Here is a 27,076-nt window from a genome sequence, read left to right on the forward strand (position 1 = left end):
TGGCTGTTCTGGGACTCATCATTGCAAGGAGAAATCTTGCTTGAACTCCCCAGGAATTAAATGCTAGGTCTAAAGAGTAGCTCCCTAATGCAGCTGTAGTTTTTGGAGTTTGAAAGTGCACACACAGGAATTGGAATCGATTACAGAGCTCTGGCAATAGCTTTTGGCCATGTCACCATGCACAGGACCTCTCTGTGGCATTGACTCTGACCCCTGGCACAAGTTTGTGATCTGGGAGAGGGTAGCTTTCATATTAGGTGTGGTTCCTCTCTGGACCTTTATCCTTACCTCAGTTTGACTTGTTTTTTGTTTTGTATCCCTGCTTCTGAAAACCTTAATAATTATGTCAGTTAATATTCACAGAATATTTACTATGTGCCAGATACTATGTTAAGCCTTTTACCTGAGAGTAGGAACTCTTATACTCCCCATTTTAAAGATAGAGAAACTGAGATTTAATGAAGCTTTCAATATTAGCCCCAAAGTCACCCAGCCACTAGATGGCAAGTCCTGGATTCAACTCAGGTTTCTCTGACCTTTGAGGCTAACATAGTGTTCTTCCTTTGCTTTTAGTAAAGAAAGGACATTCTTTCCTTTACCTTTGATGTGTGTTTTTTTCTACTGGAAAATAAAACGTAGAGTAGGTTGTAAATTTTACTCCCTGTCTGGTGATTCCCAGATTTTGTCTTCTCTAAAATTTGCCTTTATTAATGATAATAGCTAACAATTATATACAATGTGCCATGAAGTGTTTTAAGTATTTTCCATTTATTAACTCAAATCCTATTTGGTAGGCATTATTGTTCTCATTTTATAGAAGAATAAACTGAGGTGCAGAGAGGTTCAATAGCTTGCCTGGGGTTGTAAAGCTAGTAAATGGCATAGATAGGATTCAAATGCAGGCAGTCAAGTGCCAAAGTGCACGTTCTGTAACCATTGCATGCTCTGCCTTTGTGTTGGCATTGGCTCTGGCACTGCATACACTGGAGCAGAGACTGATCTTCCATTTGCAGTTTGAACACGGGTCACCTTCCTCAAGGACTCCTGTCAAGGGGACTCTATATTGACTTTGTTCTTTGCTTTACAGCCTAACATAGCAAATTTCTTGAGTACCCTCCCGATTTGGCTAACAAAATCCCCTCAAAATAGAAAAGATAGGAAGAGAGGGAATGAAAATGAAATATATTTTTAAAATACCTTTGGTAGTATTCAGAAGTCTCACCAATTTAAGCAGACCAAATTAATGTTGGCAAAAAGCAGCTTTATCAGGTTACCAAAGCAAGCATAGGTACCCTGCAGAGCCAAGGCTGTCCCAGAGAGGTAGTCTCTGTGATTGCTGTTCCCTGCCCCCAAGATCTCTGGTATTTATTCATCCATGGAAAGAAAAATCTGCATGCCCTTCTGAGTCCCACAGTAAGATCCATCCTAACAGAGCAGAAGGGCAGGATGGGGAGGCACACCAGGAATGCCTCTGAAAAATAAATGTCTCAAAGATTGATGGCTTGATGATCTCTTTGGAGATTATATCAAAAATTATTGATTATGTTAGTAAGTCGTAGAAAATAGGTTCTGAGGTTGGGAACTAAGTGCTTTCTTTAAAATAATCTAGAAGCAGTAGAATAAATCAATGTGCAGAGCATCTAAAACACTGTAACTGTCATATTGGCTTCACAAATAGCTTGGCTTCAATATGGAAAAGGCAATATTATTTTTTAAAAAAACCTGAACAGTTGTCTTGGCATGCTAAAAAGAAAAGAAGACAAAATTCGATTCTAGTATTTGCTTTGCAAAATTTTACAACATTCCTAGCTTCTAGCACTCATTCATTTCCTAGTAAGTGGGAAAACTGCAAGGCTTTTTAAAATAATTTGTGCCAGATAGGGCTTTTTTTTCCTTTGCCACAATAAAGATACAAAAGCCTTAAAAGATATTTTGTTTTCAACAACTGAATTTGACAAACTTAGTCCTGCTCAATTTTTTGGTGGTAGGTCTAAATTTCAGTACATGATAATACTACTCCATTTATGCTTGTTTTGAAATATTTTCTATTTGCATTTAAGACCACTGATTCCAGTTTATAAGAAAACAATTCCAGCAATGTATCTTGCTGAAAGAAAAACTCACTATGCAAAAGCACCAATTTTTTAATAGTTAAATTGAATGATACATTTTCATATTATGACAGCATTCTTTGCCTTGAAAGATTCATAGAGATTTGTAAAAGTAACTATCCCCTTAGGGCACTTTAATGTTTATATATAAACAGTTAACTACTAGAGGAAGAAATAACACCAGGGAGAGTAATATGGTGTCAGAAAAGGAAGATGACTCCAAAATAATGATAAACCACAGCTCTAAAATTGTAATGTAACTCAATGAAAACTAGTTCAATTGAAGCGTGTTTCAGTTTGGTATTAGCTCTGAACCTGGGAAACTTGGACCTGGCATTAGGGGAATCTCTTCATTTTATGGACCCTAGTTTCTTCATCTGTAAACTCAGGAGATTGGAACAGATGATCTTTAAGGTTCCTTTGAACCTGTATAATTTCTTGATTCGGTTTCCTGAAGTAAGATGTGCTTTTTGTTGGGGAATAGGAAATGGAGCATATTAAAGGCATCTGGGCCTCTGGTTACATTAGTACTTAGGGTTCTGTTCAACAAACCAGTGTTGTTTGCTTCCTGTGTGGTGGATGCTGTACTGGATGCTGGGAATAGAGTGATGTACTTCCCATCAGGTTTCCTTAAGTAGAAGTTCAGAGTGTGAATGAGGGGGCAGACTCAGAAAAGTTCAGTTGAACTGAATTTTTCATTGGGGAAGTTTTCCTGTCTGGTGACCATGGAGTCTAGACTCCTTGGGCTAAGGATTGGCAAAATTACTGTTACGGAAGTCTTCTCAGCACAGAATAGTGAGTGGGAAATGGGGCAGAAACTTTATTTGTATTTCTCTGGAGCATTCTGGGAGTGATCCCAGTATTTCACCTTGAGAGAGTGTAACCTAACCTTTGCATTCCCTTATGAGAGACTTGCTTACTTTACCATGTTCACATGTCCACAGTGAGCCTAAAAATGTCTCCACTGCTTTGGAGCCTTTTGAGATGATGAAATAGAGACTCCTGAGGCATACAAAATACTATTAAAGCTTCTGCTAGTTTACTTCCATGATCACTACAGAGAGGTTCTTTTGCTTCCATATTTCAGCTGACTGTGCTCCATAAAGTAAACACCCCAATCACACTGTGGGATTCGCCACTCTGCTAGGTAGGACATTTGAACCTTCTGCATCCAGAAAACCCCAAATATATCATTTTCTTAATGAAGTTTCCTTTGAAATGACCAGCAGCCCAGTGATGTCTTTCTAGGAACTTACTGAGGAGGGTCACCAGCGGCCATCTGACTTGGTCCCTGCCCTAGTTACCAGAGCTGCTGTCCACAGGCTGCCTGTTCCACTTACTTAGCACATGCAATGTCTCTAAAGAACTGCATGTGAAATTAACTTCCTTTATAGATGCTTACTTCCTTTTTCGGCTTTTCATTTTTGCTGTCTATTAATGCCTGTAAAGTCCCTAAATTAAACTTGACTTTTTCTATCTGTAACTCCATGTTTTCTACTGGATACTTCAGCAGATGATAGCAGCAAGATATCTTACATTCCCAGGCAGAACCAGCATTTGCATGCTCAGGGTTTCACTTCAGGAGAGTCTCCTATAAGGTGGAGCTGAAAAAAAAAAAAAAAATAGGAAAGCCTTGTGGGGTATGGAGAGAGCCTGAGCGCTAATCTAGAGTCCGCTAGACTCTATCAATGACTATTAAATTTAGACAGTTTCCACAGTTTCATGACTATGTGGGTTAAAAGATAAAAACTTTTTCCTATTTTAGCCAGTAAAATTAATCAAGGAGAGGGGAGAAAGGAGGTATTCAACAAGAAAAAGTTAAGTCTATTTAGACTTAACTAATAAAGTCTAGATAGGAAAATGAGGTTTTATATTCTCATTAACAAAAAGGTTATAATATGTGCCTTGCTAACCTTGGATATCAAAGGGTTTTATAAACCATATAATTTGTAATATTTTAATATGTTAAACTCCTGTAAGGTTTTTTTTTTTTTTTTTTCAGTTTGCAGCCAATAATTAGAACTACATTAAAACCAGAGAGGAGATAACCAAAAAGATATGCTGGGGGCAGGGATGGGTTGTGCTTTTTAAAATCAATGATGTATGTTGACTATTTCATTAGAATTAAATTATGTCATATGTGCTTCTAGGATCCTTAATTATTTCATTCTTGCTTGCAGGTAATTTTGAGAAAGTGACTGTGTGATGGGGAAAAGCATGGATTTTAGAGAAAGATTAAGGTCTGAGATCCTGCTTTGCTACTTGCCGGCTGGGGAACATTGCTTGGGCAAATGTCTCAACTAAATAGATTAACTTCTCTGACCCTCAGTTTTCTAATATGTCATTGGGTAAAATAGTACCTATTACTTAGGATTTTCATGAAGATTAAACACAACAAAGTGGAAAAATGACTGACACAGTGCGTACATCATTGCATGCCTGCAAAGAAATTCATTTTCCATTTCCTCTCATCTTCACGTTCCCTGTAAAGGAAGAAAAGGAGAATGTCAAGGGCTTGCAGAGTATAAGACTGGATGGAAGAACTCATATTTGGGGGTTCTAAAAATCTGATCCTTTGGATATGAATAGACTTAACTTTTTCTTGTTGAATACCTCCTTTCTCCCCTCTCCTTGATTGATTTTACTGGCTAAAATAGGAAAAAGTTTGTATCTTTTAACCCACATAGTCATGAAACTGTAGAAACTGTCCAAATTTAATAGTTGTTGATGAAAGTAATTGAAAGTATCTCTTGTAATTTCTTAAGTTTTTCTTGCAAGTAATCACTCTTACCTCCCTTGTTCTGAATAGTTCTGGGTATCACTCCAGTCATATAGCTCCTTAGGGATTATTGTCTCTGCTTCGAAACTTGACACTTTGTTCATTCTCATGGCGTTGCATTATGCATAAGCCTTGATCAGTTTAAAAGTAAGCACAATAAAAGATGGTAATACCTTGAAGCATTTTTAAAAGATTATAATTATAAAAGTAATTATGTAACTATTGATGAACAATGTTCGTTGAAGAAAAGTTAGAAAATGCAAATATGCCACCAAATTCCACAAGACAGTTAATCCTTTTTAAATATAAAAATTCAGTTGCACATATAGATGTTTATATAATAATAGAACTCATGCTATATATACTGTTTGATGACCTTTTTTTCTTAGCATTACATCTTACTGCATCTGAAAATGCACATCTTTTATGTCTCTATTTTTAATGACTGTATAGTATTTTATGAATACACGATGAATTATTCAGTCCTCTATTGATAGGCATTTAGCATCTCTTCATTTTTTTTTTACTTTAAACTGTGCTATAACAGATACTTGTTTAAATGTTTCTATAGGATAATTACTGCAAAGGCAGTTCTAAGTCAAAGGTAAATGCACTTAAGGCCTCCAATATATCTCTAAATTGACGTTCAGAATGTAAGAAATATTGTACCAATGAACAACCCTGTCAGTAGTATAAAAGTGTTATTTAAAACAAAGTGTCACTTGAAAAAAATTCTTACAAGATTGGGCTAAATTCTAGTAATCTTGAGTTCCTTATTACCTAGTAGTGGCGAGGTTTCTAATTTTTTCTTATATTGCTGTTTTAGTAAAAAGATTTTATGATAAAGTTTTAAAAAGCATGGCTTCCTAATAGTTATCTCCCACTCTCCCCCTTCTTCCAGGATGGTTAATTTATCTTTTCTCTCTCTCTTTCTTCCCTCCAGGATGGAAATATGATGTGATGGATATAATTATGGGACACTGTGTGGGCACACGCCCTCCTCCTTGTTGCCTCATCCTCCTGCTTTTCAAGCTTTTGGCCACTGTCTCCCAGGGGCTGCCGGGGACTGGACCCCTGGGCTTCCACTTCACACATTCCATTTATAATGCTACCGTGTATGAGAACTCAGCAGCAAGGACCTACATCAACAGCCAGAGTAGAATGGGCATCACCTTAATAGATCTATCCTGGGATATCAAATACAGAATAGTGTCCGGAGACGAGGAAGGCTTTTTCAAAGCAGAGGAAGTCATCATTGCAGATTTCTGTTTTCTCAGAATAAGAACTAAAGGTGGCAATTCTGCCATATTAAATAGGGAAATCCAGGATAATTATTTATTGATAGTAAAAGGTTCTGTCAGAGGAGAGGATTTGGAAGCATGGACCAAAGTGAATATACAGGTTTTAGATATGAATGATCTAAGACCTTTGTTTTCACCCACAACATACTCTGTTACCATAGCAGAAAGCACACCTCTAAGGACTAGTGTCGCCCAGGTGACTGCAACAGACGCAGATATTGGTTCCAATGGAGAATTCTACTACTACTTTAAAAATAAAGTTGATCTCTTTTCAGTTCACCCCACGAGTGGTGTCATCTCCTTAAGTGGTCGATTAAATTATGATGAAAAGAATAGGTATGATCTGGAAATTTTGGCTGTGGACCGGGGAATGAAACTATATGGAAACAATGGAGTGAGCAGTACTGCAAAGCTTTATGTTCACATTGAGCGCATAAATGAACATGCCCCAACAATCCATGTAGTCACTCATGTTCCTTTCTCATTGGAAAAAGAGCCAACATATGCAGTGGTGACTGTTGATGACTTAGATGATGGAGCCAATGGAGAGATCGAATCTGTTTCCATTGTGTCTGGGGATCCTTTAGATCAGTTCTTCCTGGCTAAGGACGGAAAGTGGTTGAATGAGTACAAGATTAAGGAGAGGAGGCAGATTGACTGGGAGAGGTTTCCCTATGGCTACAATCTCACTCTTCAAGCAAAAGACAAGGGATCTCCTCAAAAATTTTCAGCATTAAAGGCAGTCTACATTGGCAACCCCACAAGAGACACTGTCCCCGTTAGATTTGAAAAAGAAGTGTACGATGTGAGCGTAAGTGAATTTTCCCCTCCTGGTGTCGTGGTTGCTATAGTAAAATTAAGTCCTGAACCAATAGATGTGGAATACAAATTGTCTCCTGGTGAGGATGCCGTGTACTTTAAAATTAATCCTCGGTCGGGTCTGATTGTTACAGCACAGCCACTGAATACTATTAAGAAGGAGGTTTATAAACTGGAGGTGACAAACAAGGAAGGAGATTTAAAAGCACAAGTCACCATCAGCATAGAAGATGCGAACGACCACACCCCAGAATTTCAGCAACCACTGTATGATGCTTATGTGAATGAAAGTGTCCCAGTGGGAACCAGCGTTCTAACAGTTTCGGCTTCTGATAAGGATAAAGGAGAAAATGGGTACATCACCTATAGTATCGCCAGCCTGAATTTGTTACCATTTGCCATTAACCAGTTTACAGGTGTTATTAGCACAACTGAAGAATTGGATTTTGAATCCTCCCCAGAAATTTACAGATTCGTTGTTAGAGCCTCTGACTGGGGTTCGCCGTACCGCCATGAAAGTGAGGTTAATGTGACTATTCGAATAGGAAATGTCAACGACAACAGCCCTCTCTTTGAAAAAGTGGCTTGCCAGGGAGTTATTTCATATGACTTTCCGGTTGGTGGTCACATCACAGCGGTCTCAGCGATCGATATTGATGAACTTGAACTTGTAAAGTACAAAATCATTTCTGGAAATGAACTTGGCTTCTTTTATTTAAACCCAGATTCTGGTGTTTTACAGCTTAAAAAATCACTGACAAATTCTGGCATTAAAAATGGCAACTTTGCCCTCAGAATTACAGCAACTGATGGAGAGAATCTTGCAGACCCCATGTCTATTAACATTTCAGTCCTACATGGGAAAGTGTCTTCAAAGAGCTTCAGTTGCAGAGAAACTCGTGTGGCTCAAAAGCTGGCAGAGAAACTACTCATTAAGGCAAAAGCAAATGGGAAACTGAATCTGGAAGATGGATTTCTTGACTTTTACTCAATTAATAGACAGGGACCATATTTTGACAAGTCTTTTCCTTCTGATGTGGCTGTAAAGGAGGATCTGCCAGTTGATGCTAACATTCTGAAGATTAAAGCCTATGATGCCGACTCCGGCTTCAATGGAAAAGTGTTATTTACAATATCAGATGGAAATACAGATAGTTGCTTTAATATTGATATGGAGACTGGGCAGCTTAAAGTCCTTATGCCTATGGATCGAGAACACACAGACCTCTATCTCCTTAATATCACCATCTATGACTTAGGTAATCCACAGAAATCGTCATGGAGACTGCTGACCATCAATGTGGAGGATGCTAATGACAATAGCCCAGTTTTTATTCAAGACAGTTACTCAGTTAACATTCTTGAAAGTTCAGGCATTGGTACTGAAATCATTCAAGTGGAAGCCAGAGACAAAGACTTAGGTTCTAATGGTGAAGTGACTTACTCAGTCTTGACAGATACACAGCAGTTTGCCATCAATAGCTCAACTGGAATCGTTTATGTAGCCGACCAGTTGGACCGGGAATCTAAAGCCAATTATTCTTTGAAAATAGAAGCCAGGGACAAGGCAGAGAGTGGTCAGCAGCTGTTTTCAGTTGTCACTCTTAAAGTTTTTTTAGATGATGTCAATGACTGCTCCCCGGCTTTCATTCCCAGTAGCTATAGTGTGAAGGTTCTTGAAGATCTCCCTGTTGGCACTGTCATTGCTTGGCTTGAGACTCATGATCCAGATCTTGGATTGGGGGGTCAAGTGCGCTATTCTTTGGTCAATGACTATAATGGGAGATTTGAAATAGATAAAGCAAGTGGTGCCATCCGCTTGAGCAAAGAGCTTGATTATGAGAAACAGCAGTTCTATAACCTTACTGTGCGGGCCAAAGACAAAGGGCGGCCTGTCTCTCTGTCATCTGTTTCCTTTGTTGAGGTGGAAGTGGTGGATGTCAATGAAAACCTCCACACTCCCTATTTCCCAGACTTTGCTGTTGTTGGATCTGTAAAAGAAAACTCACGCATTGGAACAAGCGTGCTGCAGGTGACTGCTCGAGATGAAGATTCTGGAAGGGATGGAGAGATCCAGTACTCCATCAGGGATGGCAGTGGTCTTGGAAGGTTCAGTATAGACGACGAGAGTGGTAAGTGTAATAGTTTGTGCCAAGAGTGTTGTTTCACCTCTTTTAAATGGTCAACAATGGAAAAGTAAAGGGATGTTAGGACACTACAATAGAATGACAAATGAGGTTGCATTTGGTGCAGAGACGACGCAAATAGATGCTTTTTCTTAGAATGTTCTGGTTTATTAGAAGATCTGTTTAGAAACTAACAGCCGTGGTTTCCAGTGGGAGTCCTGGTTTGTTTTGTTTTGTTTTTTTCTTGCTCAGCACTACTGCTACCAGGTCATCTTTTGATAAGCCTAAGTAATTGTCACTTCTGTTGATTGTACTCCTGACCCTCTCTAAATGAAGGACTCTGATAAAGTAAATTACATTTGAATTGGCTCTAAGTTAGAAGTGTGAAATGGATTTTCAAATGGATCTTACATAGGAATCTTTCCCTTTACAGTAAGGCTTTGCAGAAGTGATATTGCATTAGTTGCTTGCTCTTTTATCTTTCATGGGTTCATCTGGTCCTTGAATCATGGGCATTTGCACTCTGTAGCTCCATTAATATAAGGAGGTGTGCTTCTACAAATGTTTTCTTAATGGAATAAATGAGTTTTGCTATGAATTTTATTTATAAAAATTGATTTTAAGAATTTACTTGTAAGGAGATTTTTTACAGAACATTAAAAAATATGGGGCAACATTGTTCCAGTATTTTCATCGCTTCTGACTTACTTTTTACATTATTCATTCGTAGACACAGATACAGGTTTTTTAAGATACTTGTTATTGTCGCTATTTGTCTTTAAAATGTTCATGTGCCTGGACACATGAATGTCTTTGTGTATGTGTGTGTTTCTGTTCCTTTGTTAGCACTGTGCATTTTTCTAGATTTTAGATTGTAGACATCTCAAGTGAGGGCCTGTGTCTTCCCTAGTCTTGTTTAAATGGTAATATTAGCACCTTACCATTTTCAGAGCACATTTACATACATTAGATGCTTGTCCACAATACTCGTAGAGTGCTTTTGTTCCCTTAGTCAGCTGAAGCTCCTACAGCAAAATACCACAGACTAGGTAGTTTAAACAACAGACATTTATTTCTCATAGTTCAGGAGGCTGGAAGTCCAAGATCAGGGCACCAGCACAGTCAAGATGAAGGCCTTCTTCTGGGCTTGCCAGCTACCAACTTCTTGCCATGTCCCCACATGGCAAACAGAGCAGGCTTTGGTCTTTTTCTTCCTATAAGGGCACTAATGCCATCATTAAGGCTGTACCCTCATGACCTCATCAAAACCTAACTTCCTCCCAAAGGCTCTATCTCTATATAGCATCACATAGGGGGTTAGGGCTTCAGAGTATGAATTTGTAGGGGACACATACATTCAGTTCATAACAGTCCCAGTGATGATGATGATGATTAGAACAGGTAGTAGGAAGGTATCACTACAGACATACTAACTGTATATCCACAATACCAAAAAAAAAGATTTAAGAAACTATATTAAATATTAGGTAGCAAGAAAGCTATATGTACCATCTCAAGTTTAAACTATAACTTTTGTATACATAGGCTCTAATTATGGCCAGTGTAAATTATAAAATTGGTCTCTATAGCTATAGTAGATTAAAAAGTCAATATTAGGAAATTTCACCCCTGACTTTGCCACATACTGTATGTTATTACATATTCCTTATAATTTAGTTGGAATATATTTCTGCCTTTTAAGTACAAAATGATGAAAGAGGGGAACTAGCCTTTACCGAGTGCCTACTCGGTACTAATACTTTACTACTAATAATAATGAGTTCATCGAGTACTTACAATGTACCAGACACTGTACAGAGGGTTTTTATAGACAGGTCTTATTTAATTCTGCCAACAGCACCATGAGCTGGGGCTGATAATTACCAACTCATGAACTGAGGTTCAGAGAAGACATAGAATGTGGAGCCTACTTTCAAACTTAGCTTTGTGTAACTGCAGTATACCTTGCTCTCACTCATCTAAAGATAAGTTGGAATTTCCTTGCATGTTCCCAACTACACTGAAATTTGGTGTTGAGCTAAAATCTGTAAGGCAATAAAGTATTAAACAGGTTTCAAAATCCTTGCAACTCTGGACTTACTGACTAATGGTGCTGGCCATTGATTAACCTTCCTGTTTTCTTTATAGCCCCATTGTTTGTATGGCTCTCCAGTGATGAACTTAGCTTTGAGACTCAGGTAAATGTGGGTAGGTAGGTTATAGGAAAAGTTTGAGCTGAATCATTCACCACTGCTGATAGGAAAAGTTTGAGCTGAATCATTCACCACTGCTGTACAGATGACTACATCAAGCCATACCGAGGTTTTTTGTTTTTGTTTTAATCAGGAAGTTGCATTTTGGTTTACCTGATACAGTGAAAACTAGGAACACTTTGGTGTTAGTGGCCTAGATTTTCCCACAGGTAACTTGCTACAATGTTTCTACCTTGAGTGTTATTTAGAAAAGATATGTATTTGCATTTGCTCCATTATATTCTGAATTATAACTTTTATTGGCCAGTCATGGCAGCCCATGCCTATAATTCTAGCACTTTGGGAGGCCAAGGCAGGTGGATCTCTTGAGCTCAGGAGTCCCAGACTAGCTTGGTCAATATGGTGGAATTCCATCTCTACAAAAAAAAAAAAAATACAAAAAATTAGCTGGGTGTGGTGGTGAACACCTGTAGTCCCACTGACTCAGGAAGCTGAGGCAGGAGGATCACTTGAGCCCAGGAGGTCGAGGCTGCAGTGAGTGGTGACCGCACCAGTGCACTGTAACCTGGGTGACAGAGTGACACCCTGTCTTAAAAAAAATAATAATTAAAAATAAAAATAAAAACTTTTGTCATCAGTGATACTAATGCCACTTACATTTTGACATTGCTTTGTGACTTAAAAACCTCTTTCCAATAAACATCAACTCCTTTGAGTTGAAGAGTAGCTAAGTGAGTTTATAAGGTCACATAGGCTTTAGAGGATATAAGCTGCATCTTGAACCCACATCTCCTCAGTCCTATTCCAGTGCCCTTTCCTTTCAATTCTTACACGTTTCTGATGTGTTTTCATAGTTTTAAAATTATAGTAGCAATGTCTTTCCTCCTTTATTATTTCATTCTGTTCCCTTCTCTTAGAAAACACAACTGGGTTTTTTCTCTCTATTACAGGAAAAGAGGTTTGGGCTTGTTGAGATTTTTTTTAATGAAGATTAGAGTGTCCATACAGTATTAACCATCTTTCTTTCTCTCCTCTCAGCACTTGTGGATTTTAGAATCTAAGCCCAAGGAGCTGATGAGGAATGACCACCTGGACTTGATTCCAGGTAATGCTAGGGCTGAAGAGAAGTTTGGCAATTGTGTGTCCAATAAGAGAAGGTGTCACCTTGGTGCTGTTGAATTTTTACTACTGTTGAATGATCCATCAATTTTTTGCTTCCAAGTGCTAAAAAAAAATATTGTTTGAGTTGCTGGCAGAATGAAAAGCTGTTTAGCCCTGTAGCGATTACTGAGTCTGAGATCTAGACTCTGTTGTCTTTATTTAAGCTGTGGGCATAGAATAGCCTAGATTTGCTTGGATTTGAGGCTTTTAAAGCCTTTAAGTCAGCTGCCAAAGATTACCCAGTTTGCATTGGTTAGCAGCTCTCAAACTTAGAGTACACATGAGTCACCTGGAGGGTTTGTTAACAAATGCAGATTCCCAGGCCAAATTCCCAATGATTGTCATTCAGTAGGTCTGGAGTGGGAGCCCAGGAATCTTCATTTAAACTTTTCAAGCATTTCCTCCTCATGTGGTTTGCAAACACTACCCTAAATTTACTTGAGCTCCTCAGACAGTGGCTACCAGATTATATATATCTTTTCGGTAAGATATTTTTTCTTAGTTTTTTGAAAGGCAGAGACTTGAGCTCATGTCTTAAATTTCTTTTCTAGTCAAATTTTACAATTCAAGTAATCTTTTATTATTTATTAGTGGTGATATTTTTCTGAATGTCTTCCCAATGGATAAAAATCTATTTCTATGCTTCAGTAATTGTAATGCTTAATGTTTTGTGAAAGTGTGTATGCTGGGATTAGTTGATACATTTAGTAGTTTTATGTTCTTGACTTTCTTAGAGCTCTGCGAATCAAACCATACCTTTGAAATTCTTTGCTATGCACAAGCATTTAATAAATGTTTAATAATGTTCACAGTAAATGGATTAAATGGGGGCCTCCCCAACTATAGTGGATTTGATCACAATTTAAATCACTAGTCTGGAAGATGCAATTTAATCGTTTTTTTCCTTCACAAAGAATGCATTCTTATTCTTTGACACGACAGAGATTCATATTTTTGACTACTCAGAGGTTTTACACCATTTTAGAAAAAGCACAGTATATATCTCAAAATGTAATTTTCTATAAATATTTTGGAAGCTATAAACTTGAGCAATGGTTTCACCCTATTTATCTGGCTAATTAAAGAAATATTTAATTGAGATGAACAATTTCCAATTGGCACTTTAATCATGAATAATTGGGAAGATATTTTGCCATCCTTTATACTAATTGGATTATTTCTTCCAGTTATCAAGTACCTACTATGTGCCAGGCATTGTGCAAGGTACATTTTAGGTACTATTTCTAATTGTCACAGTAATGCAACAAGGTAGGGATCACTGAGGCTTGCCCAGACAGGGTCACACATCTGGTAGCTGTTCAGAGCTGAGATTTGAACTCTAGTGTAATGGACTCAAAATTTCATGTTATTGTCCCTCTTTTCCAGTCTAGCATGCCATCATAACCTTGTTACACATATGTATTTGTCAGATTTTTCTGAGTTATTGCTATATAACAAACAATTGTGAAACTTCACTGGCTTATGGAAATATTTTTTTCTTGCCCCAGACTCTGGGGGAACAGCTGAAACACCACTGTGGCAGGCTGGGTTGACTTAGGATCTGATCCACATGTCTTTTCATTCCAGAACCCAGGCTGAAGGAGTACTCACTATCTGGGATGTGATGTTCTCAAAGTGAGAGTCAGGAGCTCAAGAGGGCTGGTGCAAACTTGCAGTGCCTCTTAAAGTATCTATTCAAAACTGGCTCACTTTCCATTGGCCAAAGCAGGTCATGGGGCCAAGCTCAGCACTGTGGGGCAGAAAAGAATATTCCTTGTTATGTCCTAAATGTTTGTGCACCCCTCCCCTACCCCCCATAGCTCATGTTAGAACCTAATAACAAATGTATAATGTTAAGAGGTGGGGCTTTTGGGAAGGGATTGAATCACGAAGATTCTACCCTCATGAATGATATTAATGCCCTGATAAAAGAGGCTCCAGCTAGCTCCCCTGCTCTTCTGCCATATGAGGACACCTAGCAGGCAGCATCTGTGAGGAGCACGCCCTCTCCAAACACTCTATTCATCCCTTTGACTCTTCCTACACTGGTTACTGTGGCCTGGATCCATCTCTCTACGGATGGGTGGAACAGTTCCTTGCTGTTACTAGCCCTAGTTTATGACACTATTTTTGTTTTACTTCTTTAAACTCTGCCCACTTCTTTGTAAATAGTCTATTTATTAAATGTTCCTCATTACCCAGTTTGAGTGTGCCATCTGTTTTCTGCCAGGACCTTGACTGATAAAATATTTTTCTTGTTTAAATATTTCTAAAACAGATTTTAAGTTTTAAAATATTTTGAATACCGATATTTTCTAGCAATCTCTACTACAGTTTCTGTAATACTGCTTTGATGTGTTGGTACATTTCAGTACCAACAGTAGAGAGATAATAATTATCCAATGCTTTTTTTTACAAGGTAAGAAAGTGAAACCAGGGTCTGTATCTTCCCATCTAACTTATGCTCTCCACATCTTTTCTACCATAAAAGAACAACTTTTGTTTTGCTAAAGAACCTGTGTCCTCAGACAGAAAAAAGAGGGGTTTGGCCGGATGGTAGGGTACCAGGATCTTTCAAGCTCTCAAACATTGTGATGCTGTACTTTGATCTTCTGGAGGGAGAAGGATTTATTTCAGCTGGTGGCCAAGGAAAGAATAAAGGCAAACAATTGTGTAGCTTTTAGTTATTTAGTTCAATTGAAGAACTGTTCACTAGCTGCCAGTGCTGAGTCTAATATTGTTTGTTCAAAGCTTCTAATCATCATAGTCAAGAGTGGGTGAGTGAAAACCAAGAAATGGAAGAGCTGTATTGTTTGAAAGAATGAGGAGCTCTTTGTCATTGAAGAAACCATTAGCTTCAGCCCAGATATTTAAAAGGGTGATTAATTCCTATAGTAGCATATCTCTTGCATAATATAATATAAACTTCCTTTGTCTCATACTCAGAAGCACCAGCAATCATATTTTGTCTTATAGCTGGTTGTTAATCTTTCCAACTTCTTTTTCCCAAACTTGCCTGGCAACTCCTCTTTGACAAGTTGAGGAATAAGACAGATGTTATTTGGTGGCTTTGGTTTAATTCATGACAAATCCAGACTAAATGGTGTCCCTGTCCTCATTCTTTTTCTGAGATGATATTTTTACTCTCGCCCATCTAAATCAAAAGAGGCTTGTTGCATTTTGGCCCAGGCTTGCCCTTAAATTTTCCCCTTGAGACCCGAGCAAGCAAGGGAGAGGAATGAAGTTATGATCAAGTGACAGCAGAAACTTTTCTTGGCTCTAGACTTTTTGACCATAGTTATTTGAGAGAAAAAAAGTAATGTTTCCCTGAGGAGTCCTGAACACTCTACAACATTCTGATGAACTTTGTAGTTGTCATGTAAGCCAGGTGGGAGAAAGGATTAGAAGCTTCTGGAAAATAATAAACGGCATGTTTTTATTACTCTTTTCAGCAGGTGCCTTCTTCTTGACCTTTTCTTAACTGTGGGCTGAGGGCAATTTAGGTTTTAATAGAGGACTGTTGGTTCAAATCTGTAATTATGTCTGCATTGTGTATCAGGCTTGAGCTACTATTGTCTCTGTATAACTAGTAAATGATAAAAATAATGACAGTAAAGAGGTAATCCAAATAGGTTGGCAAACCTACAACCTGGAAACTTGTGTGGTCTTTTCTCTGTAGGCAGTCTTCCTTTTATATTTAATAATAGACATTTTTCAATGGCTTACCAGCCCATCAGGTCAGGATCCTCATTTCCCCAGTGCCAAGTGATGCTGTGTTATTTTTATTTCTTCAATTATCAAACAGTGAAATTTCAGAAGCCTAGTAAGCATAGATTACCAAAACTACCAGATGATTGCTTCATATATTTGTGGCTCTCCAGAAGGCAGTGGGATAAATTTATTGCCCTTCATGACTTCAGATAGCTTGCATCTCATTTCAGTCTTCTAAGAATGGTTTTCTGCTAGTGTTTTGTACGCATATTGAAAGATACTTTTATTTATCATTACAGTTGGAAGAATTATAGAGTTTGATAAATATTTATGCGATGCCACTACATTCACAATGTTTCGTTGAAAAGAAAATGAAATGAAAATTAAAATGGGCTGTAGTCCGTATTTTTCACTTGCCAGTTTTTATGAAAGCATGTCTTATCGACAGACAGAATCTACAAAGAGTTGTGTGTACGATTCAGTTCAATTTATATTAAATTCTGGGCATTGGTATACAAGTTATTGAATATAATAGGACTCTCGAAATTTTCCCATTGGATGTTATAGGACTTAGTGGCTCCTCTGGGCCACTCTTTGTGATTAAATTCATAGATTTTCATTTGCATAACATAGTTAATATTCTAGTTGGTTTTGGAAAGCAGTATGCTGGTGAGAATAATACTGAGTAAAATAACAGATTGAATATGAAATGTCTTGAACTGAAAGTGAATAAAAGTTGAAAGAATTAAAATAAAAGGCCAAGCACAGCAGCTCATGCCTGTAATCCTAGCTCTTTGAGAGGCCAAGGCAGGAGTATCGCTTGAGCCCAGGAGTTCATGACTAGCCTGGGCAACAAAGTAAGATCCCATCTCTACCAACAAAATATAAAAATAAAAAATTTACCTGGTCATGGTGGCATGCACCTGTGGTCCCAGCTACATGGGAGGCTGAGGTGGGAGGATCACTTGTGCCTAGGAGGTTGAGGGTGCAGTGAGCCATGTTTGCACGATTGCACTCCAGCTTGGGTGACAGAGTGAGACCCTGTATGAAAAACAAACAAATAAAAAAATGAACTAAGATAAAAGTTTGAGGTACACACATATACCCTAAAAGATATGGCAAATGGTAAAAAAACAGACTTTGTAGTTACCTTCAAGATGTGTAAAACAGAGTTTAAATCATTTTTATGATTTTTTCTTCCACTTGCTTCCTTAAAAGACTGCCTGTCTTCCTTTCCTCCTTCCTTTTTCCTTTTTCTTGACCTCTACTTCTTCCTTCTCTCATTTCCACATTTATCATGTGCCTGTTCTCTGTTGTTATAGAGCTTGGCACTGAAGAGGATGTGTAGATGATTTTTTTAATTGCACATCATTCCTTTATTATACTGATCTAGAAAAAGGATTTAGTGCAGTTATGCTCAAATGAACACTGGGCCTATGTGGCAGGGCCAAGCAACTAGAATATGATTCAGAAATCAGTCAGTGAAAGACACACTTGGACAGGACCAAGAGGCATTTCACTGCCATGAAACAAGGTAGGGGAGAGATTCTAAAATACACAGCAGGAGGCACTCCTACCCCTCATAGGTCAAGGAGTTTATCCCATATTGGTGTGAGGAATGGCTTATTTTCTGATGACTACATGTGGGGCTATTTCAACTGCCATGAGAAACCCCAGAAAGGTTATTGTTTTGGGTTATTTATATACACTATACTTTTATAAAAGTAAACGTAACACATACACTAAAGTCAGGATTGATCTCAACCTGCTAGAGCTAGCTCTCTGGGGTGTGGGAGGAAAGAGTTGTTTGTCACATCACCATGGAATTTGCATTCATCTTCCACTGGAGTGACTAGAGCCCCCAGGCAATGGCCTTACTCTGAAAAGCACAGGACTGGCTCTAGGAGCAGATCAGCTCTCTTGCGTCTCCTCATTGGTCATGGCTTAGCATGGTTCCTCCCCACAAGTCCTTAGTAAACAAAGCATTGGCAAAAACCCAAGTCACTACCTTTCAACTCTCCGACAAGGAGAGCTTTTCCTCAGCTTGGACTGAGAACCTGTGCCCTAGAAGCATTATTCTGACTAGGTTGTAAAGGGAGTGGCTACAGGAGACAAAATGGCTAAAATGAAAATGGGAGCCACTGGTCCCCATCTGCAGTTACAACTTAAGATGCCTACAGATGTACAGGAGGGAGGTGCACAGGGATGTGACAGACAGGGAGGGTGCTCCTGGGGACAGTAGCCTGCCCGGCAGCCCTCACTTCTTGGCCTTGCCCTCGGCAGCCGCAGCTTCCATGGCTTTACCCATCATCCCCCAAGAACTGCATGCGCCTGATGGGCTTCAAGTCTTGTCCAATTCATAGACAATGGGAATAACCAGTTGACAGGTTCAGCTCCATGATAGCCTCTTCAGAGACCTTCCAGATGCTTGACAATGGTTGGAAGGCTGTTTCCATGGGCTGCAGTCAGTACGCATTTCCCCTCCTTGATCTGGGGAGCTATTTCTTCATTCCAAAAGAGTAGAGCTCTGGTGGTAGTGTCCTTCACACTCTCACAGGAGGGTAGCTGATCTTCAGTGAGGTCTGCATACCTGCCATCCTTACTGATGTTGCTGTAGAAAGGATGGTTGGGCTTCATTAGAGGTGGTGGGACATCACAGGTGCACCTCCAGATCTTTACCTGGGCCTTGCCATGCTTTGTAGCAGTTTCTGCTTTATTGACTCTGGTCAGACACCCATAGTGCCCTTATTGAGGTGTCAAGTCCTCATTACTGGCAGCCACATCTGATCAATAACATCTAGCACTGTCCAGATGGTACAGATCACTCTCTTCTGCACTGAGGTGAAGCAGATGTCAAATTCAGAGCCAGCGTCTCCCAGTGCCTGCCTGTAGCACTTTGCCTCCTCATGGCCAGCCAGGCTCAGGTTGGCATTGTACCACCCACTGATGCAGTTCTCCAGGTTCCACGTGCTCTCTCTGTGGTGGATCAGCACCAGCTTGTAGGCAGCCTGGTGGCTGTCTGGGCATGTGGTGCCAACTGGTACAGATGATTAAATGAAGAACTGGTAGTAGAGGCTGGGCATGGTGGTGCACACCTGTAATCCCAGCACTTTTGGAGGCCAAAACAGGAAAATTGCTTGAGCCCAGGCATTCAAGATCAACCTGGGCAATGTGGTGAGACCCTCTCTTTAAAAATAAATAAATTAATTAAAAAATAAATAAAATAAATAAGGTGGGCATGGTGGCACACTCACCTGTAGTCCCAGCTAGTGGGGCAGGGGAGGGCTAACATGAGAAGTTCACTTAAGCCTGGGAAATTGAGGCAGCAGTGAGCTGTGATCATGCCACTACAATCCAGCTTGGATGACAGAGTGAGACCTTGCCTCCAAAAAAAAAAAAAACAAAACAAAACAGAAAACCTGATAGTAGAGACAGAAAAGCATGTAATCTAATTGCACACCATGTGCTACAACATAAATGAGTGTCTTCTACTGATCATTCATCATGTTCCCTGTGGCCTTAGGCACATCCTTCGGCATTGTGGGATGAGTTTTACAAATTCCAACTGGAGACACAACAGTATGAAGGATAACTAGAGCACTAGTGAGTGAGTTGATAATGCTATCTAAGCAAGGGTTAATTGTCAAGGAATGCCTAATCCCAGAAATGAATCCCAGTTTTGTGGGGCTTGAAGTTCATACTATTTCTGATGCCTGCTTTGAGAAAAAGAATAAGTTATAGGAACAAAATTGTGTTTGTTTTGAGCAAGGAAAACAATCACAGCAACTTAAAAGTTTGAAAGTCAACAAATATGACAGATACCACAAAACTCAGAAGAATAACATAGTATTTTTTTAAATGCCTGACACACCTCTCTAATGCTTTTTTTCTTACATTTTTGGGTTGAAATTTTGCTTGATTGCCTTTCCCTAGGATAACAATTTTGTAATCATTGCCATAGAAAATAAGAAAGATTATTTAATTTTTCTCCAGTGTAGTTGACTGAAATTTGTGTTTTTTATTATTGAGAGTTTAGAACCATTTCTCCAAAGTCACAACTTGTTATTTTTAATGACATGTCAATTTTTAACATTGTGTCACATTTGGAAAAACCTCTATCAAGTTTCTTTTTCATATAAACTGTTACAGATACTCTTGCTTTTAATAATACTGCTGCAAGTCTGTGTTCTATAAAGAACAACAACAAAAAGCTAGTAATTTCTGTGTCTGTGAGTTTTGTCAACAAAAGAAAAAACTTACAGTGCATTTTTAACTTGTATGCTGCATCATCCAGGAGAGAACTTTCATTTTGTCTCTGTACGCACGAACCACATCTTCTAGTGACAAGTTTACATGTCTAATCATTTGGTAGTTTTCCACAGAGTAGCTTCTGGCTCTGTTCATTTTAGCCTAATTTCTCCTCCACCGCTGCTGTAATTCTAGTGCCACCCACCTCAGGTTATATTCATATGGTGATACCAGTTTTTGTCTTACTTCAACGCTAAAATGCTGGGTGTCTCAGTGCAATGGATAGTGGGAGTGTTTTTGGAAGCCATTTCTACACTGGAATGGCTAACAACAGTATGTGTGTGTATATATATATATATACACACACACACATATATATACACACACACATATATACACACATATATATACACACACACAAATATACACATATATATACTGTTAGCCTTTCCAGTATGTGCGTATGTGTGTGTGTGTGTGTGTGTGTGTGTGTGTGTGTATGGAATTGAAGCTGAGTCATATAAATAATCCCACTAAATGAAAACTAAATGTGTCCTCAACTTAATTCTCTTTTAGACAGATGTCTATACTGGCTGCAACCGCTTCACCTAATGTGATGTAAAATGTAATCAAGGAGAAAGAGAATAGAAATTTTGAAGTGATGTGGTTAAAATATATTTTGCAAAATTTATAAAAATGTAGGACAATGTAAATCATTGCTAGGATCCTCCTTGGGGCTTGGAAGTGTTGGCTTTAATAGCTTCATGTTAAATCTGCATCTGCCCAGCATTACTGGTAAATGAACATTTTTCTGAAAGAAGTCTTTAATGTTATTGGAGGAAGTGTCTGAGCTGGGCCAGGCCACAAAGTCTAGTCCTGATTTTAAGGTTGATGCCAAAGACAACCAGACCAGGTTTTAGGTTGTTGCTTCTCTTGTATATTACTGAACCAACAGACAAATGTTGCAAAGGACATAGACCAAGTTTGTATGTGAGTGGATCTGGCTCTTTGGTGTCTCTATATTGCTTGAGGATGTGCCCTGGAAATTCTGTAGCCAAAGCAGCCTTTGAAGAATAAGAAATCTGCAAGGTCTTGGGAGATCAAGGCGGGCAGATCATGAGGTCAAGAGATCGAGACCATCCTGGTCAACATGGTGAAACCCATCTCTACTAAAAATACAAAAATTAGCTAACTATGGTAGCACACGCCTGTAGTCCCAGCTACTCGGGAGGCTGAGGCAGGAGAATCGCTTGAACCTGGGAGACAGAGGTTTCAGTGAGCCAAGATTGCGCCACTGCACTCCAGCCTGGTGACAAACCAAAACTCTGTCTCAAAACCAAACTGCAAGTTCAGTAAGTGTGGAGCTTTGGTCTCACTGCTTTTGCTGAGCAGTTGGCTGTTGAAAAAATTGCATTGTTTCTTGGGCCCACTCCTTCTCATAAAATATCTTTGAGAAATCACGAGTAACAATATACCAGCATCCAGGAAGCACACTAAAAGGGCTTTTGAGAGCTGTGCTAATAACTGTCCCAGAGTTCTTTCACTCAGACTCATTCTCCATATTCTAAAAGTGTAACTTGAGGGTTTCCCCTAAATTATAAGAAGTTTCAATTAATCATAATTTGCACATTATTGTTGTAATTTACTATAAATAATCTAACTTATAATCTATATATTAGTAGTGTATCTTTGAATCCATAATTTCCATCCCTGTGGGCCGTAGGTTTGGTAGGATGTTTCTGATTTCATTGACTAAACCCTAGGTGAAAAGCACCATGATTATTAAAAAGAAACATTATTTTGAGGTTGGCTTTGAAAGGAAATTCTTTACTCGGGCTATCCAAGTATGAGCTCTGAGGTTGTGAATGGGGCTGTGAAGATGGAAAGTAAGGTTAGTCTTCTTTGTGCTTGTTGGTCCTCTGTCCTCATACGTATCACACATCTCTCCCTGATACTGGGTAGAGTTAGGAATTTCTTTCTTACACCTTGAGGATACTTCTAATAGAATATTTGGTTAATAAAGGAATAATGATTAAACTGAATGAGCCTTGAAATAAAAACACAGTTATTAAATATTGGATAACCATTTTATACAATACTGCTTTAGATGCTAAAATATCAGGTGTACTCTTTCTTTCATCTGACTGCTAATTTATCCTAGACTGATATTTATCCTAGAAGGTAAACCATCAGAAGTGGAGTGAGTTTGCATTTGGTTTGTGGTCACTAAATTCTTGTGTTTCACAGCTGAGATACTGTAGGTGCTCAAGGGTGATTATGCTAACTCAAAATTCTATATTCTATAGGAATACAGCATGACTCAAACATAGATAATAATACTTTAGCTCATTTAGAACATCATAATTTGGTAAAATACGTTCAAGAACCAGAATGTAAGCAATAATGGCTACTGGGAGCTTTCTACAGAGTTTGCGCTAATATACATTAACTCTGTGGTTTTTATTCAGTCCCTACTTACTTTCACTTTAAACACAATTCTAATAAGATAGATTTCCTGATATATAATCCTATAGCATTTTAGAAATTGCAAAGTGGATATATTGCAATAGATGGTCATACTTACAGCAGTGGGAAATAACCCTGTGAATCAGGCAGCAGGAGAAAGAGATCACTAACTCTTATTGTGTGTTTTTCTGTGCCAGGTGTTAAATAAGTATTGACTTATTTTCTTTTCACAAGGATTCTATGGGGTATGTACTCTGATTATCCCCATATTATGGATGAGAAACAAAAACTTGATTTTAAATTTCTTGTGCAATGTTTCACAGCTTGTGGTGGAGCTGAGATTTGAATGAGGTAGGTCAGAACCAGAGTCTGAAGGCTTAATCTTGGGACTTCAGACATTTTCAGAATAAATAGCCCTACGTACCTCCTTAGGGGGCTTTAAGCCCAGGCCAGGTGCAGTGGCTTATGCCTGTAATCCCAGCACTTTGGGAAGCGAGGCAGGTGGGTCACTTGAGTCCAGGAGTTTGAGACCGGCCTTGCTAACATGGTGAAACACCATCTCTACTAAAAAAATGCAAAAATTAGCCGAGTGTGGTGGCGCACACCTGTAATCCCAACTACTCAGGAGACTGAGGCAGGAAAATTGCTTGAACCCTGGAGGTGGAGGTCGCAGTGAGCAGAGATCATGCCACTGTGCTCCAGCTTGGACAACAGAGCGGGACTCTGTACACCCCTCCCCGCCCCGCAAATGGAGGCTTTAAGCCCAAAGAGTGCTCATCACTTCATTCATTCCCATGCAGCAGAATAGCTAGGTGATGATTGTAGTGAAGTTGGGATCATTGTCGAGGCCCAGGTTCCCTAGAAAACAGAACCTAAGGGAAAAGTTACAGTATATGCTAATGTTTTACTAATCACAGGGGAGCAAGAGTGAGGAAAAATAAGTCATATGGAATGAAATGGAGACCACATATAAATTGGTGTGTTTTTAAGTTGGTCACAGCTTTACAACAATACTCAGCCTGTTTTCAGTCGCTCTGCCTGTCTCCAGAGAGGGTAGTGAGAACCACTCTATTTTGGATCATTTAGCCTGGGGTTAGAAGGAAGGGTAAGCAGTTTCTCTGCTGCCGCCTGCACATTTCTGGCCTTTTATTGGTCAAATCTGCCACATAGGCCATTAAGTCACAAAACTTCTGGGAAGTACTAGTGGGAAGCTAGTACTTCTGTGAGTACCGTCTAGTCAGTGTTCACATTACTGTCTTTTATCAATGAGTACTGGATTGGGGGGCTTCCTTATTCTGTGGTAGGAACAGAGAGTTCTTATCAGGGAGTAGGGTGAACAGTTGATGTTTAGGTGTCTGTGGTACAGGTTGGCCTGAGCAGATCTTGGTGGTGCACAAACTGGACCTGGAAAGAGAATTATAATGCACTTTGGAAAGATTTTTTAAATAAAAAATAGAAAACTAAAAAAACAAAACAAAGCCCATAAAATTATGATGACCATCTGACAGGCTGCTCAACTACTTGGAAAACTCAAGTGTGCAAAATGACACATTTCCCAAGGGTTCTGGTTTATCAAGGTTTTGTGATCCCTGTGTCTTAAACCTGGACTGCTTAGAACTACAAAGAGGAAAAGTAGCAGCACTTTGCATTCTTTGATTGATGTGGGCAATTTTTTTAAATTTATTTTTATTTTTTTATTTTATTTTTTTTCTGAGACGGAATCTTGCTCTGTTGCCCAGGCTGGAGTGCGGTGGTGCGATCTCGGCTCACTGCAAGCTCTGCCTCCCGGGCTCACGCCATTCTCCTGCCTCAGGCTCCCGAGAAACTGGGACTACAGGCGCCTGCCACCACGCTCAGCTAATTTTTTGTGTTTTTAGTAGAGATGGGATTTCACTGTGTTAGCCAGGATGGTCTGGATCTCTTGACCTTGTGATCCGCCTGCCTCAGCCTCCCAAAGTGCTGGGATTACAGGCATGAGCCACCGTGCCCGGCCAGCAAACAGTTTTTTAAAAAACACCCATCCTTTCTTGCAAGTATCCAAAGTCAGAGAGCTATTTTATGGAATGTACGTGTATGAATTCATGAGTTGGAAATCGGGAGGGAAGTAGAGGGTCTGAAGTGAAGGAGTTTGAGAATTTAATCTGCTGTACTTATTTTTCCATCTTCCTTCCTAGTCACAATCATCTTTACTTCCTCTACCTTCTCCTCCTCCTTAGCACCATCACCACCATCGTCTAGTACTTTCTGAGAGCTTGCTATCTGCTAGATACTCTGTAAGGTGTTTCATGTACTTGAGCTCATTCATGCCTCACATTAAACTTATGAGGTAGGTACTCTTATTGCTCCAGATTTGTGGGCATGGGAACTGAAATTTAGAGAAGTGAAATAATTTGCCCAAGTCCACAGAACTACTAACAGAGCCAAGGCTATAACTCACCCTTGTCTAAATCCATGGTTCTATCTCTTGTCCCGACCACATACTGCTCTTGGAGTAGGTATGTTTGGATCTTTTTGTGCACATTTTTGTGTCTACCTTGTGCATTCTGTTTTCTCATGTGCCTTTGTTGATAGGAGCTTAAAGGGAATATCTGTAATATTCATGTATTCATTACAATATGTATTATATATTATGCAATCTGTAGTATATAATATTATAATGAACACGTGATGAACTCCTACAATATTCTAGGCACTGAGTTAAATGGGTGATCCAAATAGGCAAAAATCTTTATCCTTGTAACATCCGTATTAGGCAGGATTTCCAGAGAGACAGAACCAATGGAGATATGTATGCGCACGCACACACACACACACACACACACACACACACACACACACACAGAGAGACATAGATAGATATGGATATAGATGTATGAGAGGGGATTTATTAGGGGGATTGGCTCATGTGATTATGGAGGCTAAGTTCTATGAGAATCCATCTGCAAGCTGGAGAAGGAGGGATGCCGGTAGCATGGGTCAATTCAAGTTCCAAAGCCTCAGAACCACGGGAGACTATGGTATAACTCTCCGTCTGTGGCCAAAGGACTCTCAGACAGAGAGAGAGAGAGAGAGAGAGAGAGAATTTGCTTTCCCTCTGCCTTTTTGTTCTATCTGGGTCCCCCGCTAGGTGGATGGTGCCCACCCACATTGGATGAGGATGAATCTTCCTTACTTAGCCCACTGACTCAAATGTCAGTCTCTTCCGAAACACTCTCATTAACATACCCAGAAATAATGCTTTTTCACCTATCTGGGTATCTCTTAATCCAGTCAAGTTAGCACCTAAAATTAAGCATTGTATATTCTAGTGGGGATGTTGCACTTAAAACCATCTAACATATCATACATTATGTATGTTTTTCTTGATTATTATCAAGTGCTAAGCAGAAAAATAATGCAATTGAAGGATCAAGAAATTGTACAGGTGGTGGTGGCTTCCAAAGAATGCCTCACTAGGGAAAGATGACCTCTGGATAGAGTCCTGAAGGAATTTTAGATTTGTTACCTGGTATTTTAACTTGCAGGAAGGCAAGAAGGATGGAGAATGAGTTTGACTGATTGCCACAAACTCTGATAACTACTCTTTGTGATTTAAAAACCCACTATGAACTGTAGGAAGAATGTAATTTGAAATGCACAATTATAAATGCAGATTTCTTAAGCATAGAAGTAGCCTGTTTAAAACTATTTAACAGTGAATCAAAAGTCGTGATGTAAATGGACCCCATCTCAAACTTCCCTTCACTCCATCATGCCTGTACCATAAGAGGAAAAACACTACTTCCACCCTTTACTCTTGTTAATTGTATGCATATATCCCATCTTCCTTCTGAAGTTCCATTTTTCTGAATACTGTCTTACAGCAGTTTAGCAGTTTTTTTTTTTTTTGATGGAGTCTGGCTCTGTCACCCAGGCTGGAGTGCGGTGGCGCGATCTCGGCTCACTGCAAGCTCCGCCTCCCGGGTTCACGCCATTCTCCTGCCTCAGCAGTAGAGACGGGGTTTCACCGTGGTCTCGATCTCCTGACCTCGTGATCCGCCCGCCTCGGCCTCCCAAAGTGCTGGGATTACAAGCGTGAGCCACCGCGCCCGGCCTTTTTTTTTAATTGTACAATGTAGCATCCTTAAACATGACTTAAAGT

General features: G+C 39.3%; 1 protein-coding gene and 1 pseudogene across 4 annotated transcripts in view; one reads left to right on the plus strand and one right to left on the minus strand.

Annotated features, from left to right (window-relative positions):
- FAT3 (FAT atypical cadherin 3) overlaps positions 1 to 27,076 on the plus strand; it is a 679,936-nt gene that overhangs the window by 131,789 nt on the left and 521,071 nt on the right. For all 4 annotated transcript variants that reach the window (XM_032167143.2, XM_032761586.2, XM_058446445.1 and 1 more), the window contains exon 2: positions 5,834 to 9,142. In XM_032167143.2, coding sequence (XP_032023034.1) covers positions 5,851 to 9,142 — 3,292 coding nt within the window. In that variant the 5' untranslated portion in view covers positions 5,834 to 5,850. The remainder of the gene's footprint in view (positions 1 to 5,833; positions 9,143 to 27,076) is intronic.
- The window catches only part of LOC116477206 (phosphoglycerate mutase 1-like), a 30,378-nt pseudogene continuing 21,780 nt past the window's right edge, over positions 18,479 to 27,076 (minus strand).

Source organism: Hylobates moloch, unplaced genomic scaffold (genome assembly GCF_009828535.3).
Source record: "Hylobates moloch isolate HMO894 unplaced genomic scaffold, HMol_V3 SCAFFOLD_11, whole genome shotgun sequence".
In the NCBI taxonomy this organism is placed as follows: Eukaryota; Metazoa; Chordata; class Mammalia; order Primates; family Hylobatidae; genus Hylobates; species Hylobates moloch.